General features: G+C 37.8%; 1 protein-coding gene across 1 annotated transcript in view; it reads left to right on the top strand.

Annotated features, from left to right (window-relative positions):
• Window positions 1-253: 253 nt before the first annotated feature.
• LOC107694983 (A disintegrin and metalloproteinase with thrombospondin motifs 20-like) overlaps window positions 254-7,500 on the top strand; it is a 139,308-nt gene continuing 132,061 nt past the window's right edge. The window contains exons 1-2 of the mRNA XM_016494735.1: window positions 254-532; window positions 1,685-2,028. Of these exons, the coding sequence (XP_016350221.1) occupies window positions 439-532; window positions 1,685-2,028 (438 nt within the window). The 5' untranslated portion in view covers window positions 254-438. The remainder of the gene's footprint in view (window positions 533-1,684; window positions 2,029-7,500) is intronic.

The following is a 7,500-nucleotide window of genomic DNA, read 5'->3' as shown; positions in this document are numbered from 1 at the left end:
GTGTGTGTGTGTGTGTTAATGACAGCTCACTGTCAGCGGTCACTGCTGCAGGTTTTGTTGTGCTTCAGTGAAATGAGCTCTGATGTGATGTGAAGTGATTCAGTGGTCGACTTTGGAGTCTGCACTAGAGTAGGGGGCGTGCCAAGAGCCTCGGCCTCTGCTGTGAGTGTGCGTGTGTGTGTGTTTAGGGGGGTGTCCTATGGAGAGCCAAGGAGCGAAAAAAAAGCCCGTTGGCACCGATCCGTGCGGCGCGCACAGATTGAGCACAGAGAGCCACGGCTCCGTGCGCGACATGAGCGGATCCGTGCGGGTGTTTTAACGGCATGACGGCGGATCGGAGGAGCTGCAGCTGAAGGAGGAGAGCCGGTAGAGACGCTCCAGCCCCGGAGAACCGAAGAGAGGAGCGGCGGAGAGCGAGAGGCAGAGCGCCGGGGAATCATGCGGGGTCCTGCGGTCCGGCTGCTGGGTCTCGTGTGGCACCTCTCCGCGCTTTTACGCACCGCGCAAACGTACAAACTCCACCACAAACAAGGTAAGACACGCACAAAATACACCACAAACCGGACAAGACACCGGTCAGTCTCATCTGCACCATAACGATTAGTTTATATGCACGCTTTTGGAAGTTTGCTTTAGTTTCTATGACATTATAAAGCGGTTTGTCGGTTTTGCAACGAAACAGACTAGCGTTATGTTTAAATTAATTATATATTGTGTAAATGTATGTGCTTTGCATTCTACATGTTGTCACTTTAAATGACACTAAGGTTGGACACGGTATGGAGTGTAGTATGCACCTCTCTAGTGTTTAGCTTATATACAGAGGCCAAAAAGTATCTAGAGACTATGAAAAAGTATACAGAAATTTAAATTACACTTTGCATGTCATTGCATTGGATGATACATTTCAAAGCAAGTGCAATTTATCATAAGATAGACGCATGAACACACTTCTGACAGAGAGAAGTTTGTATGTTTGAAATGCTATATCAATAGATGTGGTTTTTCAGTGTTTGTTTGTGGTTAGCTAGTGGATGATGTTGGTAGTTGATGTGATTCTCTACACCTGTGGTTCCTCTGCACCTGCGTGAGGAACCTGAGCAGAACTGACTCTATACATCCACTAAAACTCACCAAAACACCAGCTGACTTGATCTGACGAATCACATTTACGCATTTAGAAAAATGACCTGTATCTGTGACCCTGGAGCACAAAACCAGTCATGATGGTCAACTTTTGGAAATTGAGATTTATGAAATCTGAATAAATAAGCTTTCCATTGATGCATGGTTTGTTAGGATAGGACAATATTTGGCCGAGATACAACTATTTGAAAATCTGGAATCTGAGGGTGCAAAAAAATCTAAATATTGAGAAAATCATCTTTAACGTTGTCCAAATGAAGTTCTTAGCAATGCATATTACTAATCAAAAATTAAGTTTTGATATATTTATGGTAGGAAATGTACAAAATATCTTCATGGAACATGATCTTTACTTAATATCCTAATGATTTTTGGCATAAAAGAAAAATTTATAATTTTGACCCATACAATGTATTTTTGTGTATTGCTACAAATATACCTGTGCTACTTAAGACTACTTTTGTGCTCCAGGGTCACATATTGTATCTGATTTGATATGAAATATCTGAAACGTCTCCCACACTTCATGTGATTTCAGAGAGCTTCATCAGACAGCTGTCAGCGTATGAGATCATCACCCCGGTGCGCTTGAATGATTTTGGAGAGTCGTTCCCGCACCGGCTGCATTACCGCAGGAGGAGGCGCAGCGCTGACGCGGAGGTCTCGGGTTCGAGGGCTCATTACCGGTTCGAGGCGTTCGGTCAGGCGTTTCACCTGAACCTCACGGCTGATTCTGGATTCATTGCTCCATCTTACACGGTGCTTCATCTGGGAGAGGAAGAGAAGCGTGGAGACGCTGCAGACCTGCGCCACTGTTTCTTCAGAGGACATGTCAACGATCGCAGGGAACACCACGCCATCTTTAGCCTCTGCACTGGACTAGTGAGTATAAGAGTGTGCTGGTTAAAGATCTGGACTAGTAACTGGTGACGCTACTTCCATTCTTGGTAGTTTTCAGAGTGGGGGAAAGTTACTTTAAAAAGTAATCCATTACAATATTGCAATATTCCATTCACACAAAAAAATTGGTTCTTCAGCGGTTCTTTGTGGTAGTTGAGGTGCTATATAGCACCTCTGAGTGGTTCTTTGGCTAATCATAGGGGAACCAATGTAAGTGCAATATAGCACCTATAAAGAACCTGTAATGGTTATTAAGCGGTTCTTTGGGGTGGTTAAGCTGCTATATAGCACCATCTTTAAAGATATAGGTGCTATGTAGCACTTAAAGTGGTTCCCCTATGATTACGAGCCAAAGAACCACATTTAGTGCTATTTAGCACCATTTTTTTAGAGTGTACAATATTGCGTTACTCCATAAAAAAAACTAACTAATCGCGTTAGTTACTTTTTCTGGAAAGACTGAGTATAAGAGTGTGCTGGTCAGTGTTGGAGGTAATGCATTACAAGTAACTCGAGTTACGTGATCAGATTACTTTCTTCAAGTAACTAGTAAAGTAACACATTACTTTTAAATGAACAAGAAAATTTCTGAGTTACTTTCAAATAAGTAACATGTTACTTTCTTTTCCCATTTATTCACTGACACCTTTCCTTTCCCCGTGTTGAGAGAAATTGGGAGTAAGTGCAGAGGCATTTTCTTCAGCCTGAGGCTTATTAATTTCACTCTTGGTGTGAAAGGGCCTTTACAGTCATTTCTGTTATTAAAAATAAATAAGCAAGCCCAGCCCAGGTGACAAAAAGTAACACAAAAGTAACGTAATGGATTACTTTCCATAAAAAGTAACTAATGCGTTTAGTTACTTTTTTTATGGAGTAGGCAATATTGTAATGCATTACTTTTAAAAGTAACTTTCCCCAACACTGGTGCTGGTTAAACATCTGGACTGGTAACTGGTGAAGCTGCTTCCATTCTTGGTAGTTTTCAGTGTTGGGGAAAGTTACTTTTAAAAGTAATGCATTACAATATTGCGTTACTCCATGAAAAACTAACTAATTGCGTTAGTTACTTCTTATGGAAAGTAATCCATTACGTTACTTTTGTGTTACTTTTTGTTACCTGGGCTGGGCTTGCCTATTTGTTTTATAATAACAAAAAACCCAAAAGTTATATTTTTGGCAACTGTAAGGCCCGAACATCACACCAAATATGAAATTAATAAGCAGGAGAGCTGTCAGTCAATAAATGGGAAAACAAAGTAACTTGGGTTACTTATTTGAAAAAGTACAAATTTCATTGTAATTTTAAAAGTAATGTGTTACTTTACTAGTTACTGGAAAAAGTAATCTGATTACGTAACTTGCGCTACTAATTAGAGGTCGACCGATGTATCGGTTTTGCCGATTAATCGTAGAGTGCGTTAATTTCAACATTTACTATTACTATTATTATTTTTTACTACTACTACTAGTGGTTCAGTACTGTTTTTGTTAATAAAGCACTATTCTAGTTTTTGTTCAGTATCAATTTTAAAACTATCGGTTAATTAATCGGTATCGGCCAGTGTGGTCCAACCTAGCTATCGGTATCGGCAAAATCCACTATCGGTCGACCTCTACTACTAATATTGTGTCACCCACAACACTGGTAGTTTTTGGGAAGTCAGAGCATTTCCAACTTGTAATTACTAGTTCAACAAAGACATGAGTGGTATTACTAGCGGGGAAACTCATAAATAGGATAATGATCGTAGGATTAGTTCATTCTGTGAATGCTTTGGTTTAGCTGAGTTGTTTTCTAGTTTAACTAGTCTTCTCACTGAAGGGTTGACTGGAAACATGCCTGTTGCACGAGTTTTAAATGCCTGAGCACAATGTTTAAACTACTAGCCTAGTTATTTTAGATGGGAAAAATGACTTGAGTGGACTGGACTAATGAGTATAAACAGGGTTTATTTGTTAAAGATCTGGGCTGGTAATGTTTAGTGTTTTCATTTTGGTGGTTTTTGTGACGTGACAGTGGTTAACCTGGATTATTCGGAGCGTTACCTAATGTAGTTATGAGCTGAACAAAGATGTCACACTTTTTAACTAGCAGGAAACTCATAATTACTGTAATTCCAATATGAACGCAGGACTAGTTTAGGCTTTGGTTTAGTTGAGTTGTTTTTCTCTAGTTTTGATGGAAAACATGCCTGAAGCATGAGCGGACAAGCAAGTTGTTTTAAATGGGATAAATATGTAGGGTGTCATGGGCTAGTTAGTATAAACAGAGAATTTAATGGTTAAAGATCTAAACTGGTAACATGTAGAAGGTTGCTAACTTTTCCAAAATGGTTGTTTTTTGTGATATCACAGATAACTAGAAGTTCAGTGGTAAATTGGGATTAGCCAGAGCATTTCCAACTGGTAATTACAAGTTTTTACTAGCAGGAACATGAGTTGTTAATTCAACATGAGTTGTTTCTACAAAGGTTCGGCTTTGGTTTTGAGGTATTTTTTTCTGGTTTAGTTGAGTTGATCTTATCTAGCTTTGATGGAAAAGGTGCCTGAGGCATGAACAGATGTTTAAACTGCAATGCTAGTTGTTTTAGATGGGAGAAATGACTTTGGTAGACTGTTAACTAGCTGACTAGAGGGTTTAGTGGTTAAAGATCTGGGGTCTCATTTATAAACGTTGCGTACGCACAAAATGGGCATATAAATATGCGTAAGCAATTTTCCACACACGTATCCGGATTTATAAAAAATAAACTTTGTGTAAATATGCACGCACCGTAGGGACATTCTAGACCATGTGTGCAAACTCTTTTTCCCGGAGTGAGAAAACGAATGAAGTAAACAATGATTTTAAACTCTGTTTTCATGTCGATACACACATTTACATTAAATATTCCACTCTCATTAATGTAGATAAGCACTGAAATCACAAAACGTCATTACGCAGAAGTTAAACAAAAAATAGGTTATATGAATTTAGACATTTTGTTTAAAACAATTGAAATACAATTTGGCCAGTGTAAAAGAATGAGATCAACTCTATTCTAAAATATATCTGAGAACTATTTTAAAGTGTTTTGTTTTTATGGATATTTTCATATATTTATTCTAAAACATAACAAGGATACTGGATGATTTTTTAGCAAAAAAATAAAAATTAATGTGTATGGTATCTCATATTTCCTTAATGTCTTGTACCTTTGACGGTGTTAAACATGGTGTCACGTGGATGGAAATTGGTTTTATAAATCTGAAAACTTTTGTGCGTACGCACACTTTTAGGATGAAATCTACAGAGAGTTTTATAAATGAGACCAATGGACTGGTAACTGGTAATGTGTAGTGGTTGCTAACTGTTCTATTATGGTTGTTTTTTGTAATGTCACAGTGGTTAACTGGGATTAGTCTGAGTGTTTCCAACTTGTAATTACTTGTGGTTGGAACTCATAATTAGGGTAATTTCAACAAGATTAGTTCCTTCTGTGAAGATTAGGATGTGGTTTAGTTGAGTTTTGATGGGAAACGGATTTTGAAACTATTCTGCTAGTTATTTTAGATGGGAGAAATGAGTGAAATGGGTTGGACTAGTGACTATAAACACAGGGTTAGCCTATTGGCTGAAGATCTGACCTGGTAACTAGTAGCATGTAGAAGGTTGCGAACTGTTCCAATTTGGTTGTTGTTTTGTAATGTTACCGCAGCTAGAAGTTAAGTGGTTAATTGGGATTAACTTGGTCAGAGCGTTTCTAACTTGTTGTTACAAGTTCCTCGATTAGTTCAAAGATTAGTTCTTTCTTGGTTTGATTTAGTTGAGTTGAGTTATTCATCTCTATTTTTAATGGGAAATGCATGTTTAATCCAACTTGCTAGTTATTTTAGAAAGGAGAAATGAAACGTGTGGATTGGACTAGTGAGTATAAAAACAGGGTCATTGGTTAAAGATCTCAACTGGTAACCAGTAAGGTTGCCAAATGTTCCAATTTGTAATGTCACATCAGATAACTAGAAGTTAACTGGGATTAGTTAGAGTGTTTCCAACTTGTAATTACAAGTTTTTACTAATCAGAAGCTAATAACTGTGGTAATAAATAAACACAGCATTACTTGTTTCTGTTAAGATTAGCATTTGGTTTAGTTGAGTTATTCATCTCTAGTTTTAATGGGAAATGGATATTTAAACTACCTGGCCAGTTAGTTGATTAGTCTAGTGGATTGGACTGGTATTTTAGAGGGGAAAAATGGGTGGATTGGGCTAGTGGGTTATTGGTTAAAGATCTCAACTGGTAAGTAACTAGTAGCATGTAGAAGGTTGCTAACTGTTCCATTTTTTATTTTTATTTTTTGTAATGTCATAGAATATAACTAGAAGTTAAGCGGTTAACTGGGATCAGTCATAGCATTTCCAGCTTTTAATTACAAGTTTTTACTAGCAGGAACAAGGATTTGTTGCTCCTGTGAAGATTAGGATTTGGTCTACTTAAGTTATTCTTCTCTAGTTTTGATGGGAAACGTGCCTGAAGCATGAGCAGGTACTAACTACCCTGCTAGTTATTTTAGATGGGAGAATTGACTCGTGTGAGACAGAATGAATGAATGCGATTTGGTAAATATGACACCCAGCTGTCCAACACCATCTAGTCTTTCAAATATAGTCTGTTTGCTCAACTTCCTAACCGGTTTAACCCTCCCGTGGCTCTGCGCTCTTGTTTATGGACCTCGGGGCGAAGCAGTCTTTTGTTGTGCTGTTGTTGAGGATGTGCTCCTGACCCGTTTGCATGCGGTCATCGGTTAATTAGTTATCTCAGGTGGTGGGAGGTAATTAGCTCCGGTTGTAAATGCCGCTGAAAGAGTCGCTCCTCGTTTAGTCTCTGATGAGGTCAGGAGGTCGTCATCGAGTCGTTCGTCACGTCTCAGAGCTCAGAGGACGGCAGGAGCGTCAGACGAGTTGTGTTTTGTCTCCGTCGTAAACAGCCAGAGGAAGGTTCACAACATGCAAACATTCAGAGGTTTAGATGAAAGACAGAAACATCATTCCACAGCTGATGCAGCAGCTGCTAATTGGTTGTGTGTGTTAAAAATGTTGCTAAAACTGAAGAGTGCACATTTTAATGTCAAAATTACATTTTGTTGAAGTGGCCAAAGGAGGCCAACATTTTTTTTAGGTTTGTTTATTTATTTAGAAAATAAACCTTTTGTATTTTCTTTTCTTTTAAATTTCTTTTATTATTATTATTTTTTGTTAAAATGTACAAGATATAAAAAAGAAAAAGTGTACAAATATATAATTAACATAAAACAAAAAAGGGATATTTATTTTCTTTATTGTATTTTTTTGTATTTTCATATTTTGCTACAAAACAATGTACAAAATATTTGTATGAAATATTAAAAAAATGGTGTTATTAGTTAAATAATAATTTTAAGTTTTCTTTTAATATTTTGTGTGTGAGTGCGTGT

The sequence above is a fragment of the Sinocyclocheilus anshuiensis genome, unplaced genomic scaffold (assembly GCF_001515605.1).
Source record: "Sinocyclocheilus anshuiensis isolate Anshui unplaced genomic scaffold, SAMN03320099.WGS_v1.1 scaffold923, whole genome shotgun sequence".
Classification (NCBI taxonomy): Eukaryota; Metazoa; Chordata; class Actinopteri; order Cypriniformes; family Cyprinidae; genus Sinocyclocheilus; species Sinocyclocheilus anshuiensis.
Note: the sequence above shows the minus strand (reverse complement) of the source record. Positions and strands in the feature narration are given on the sequence as shown.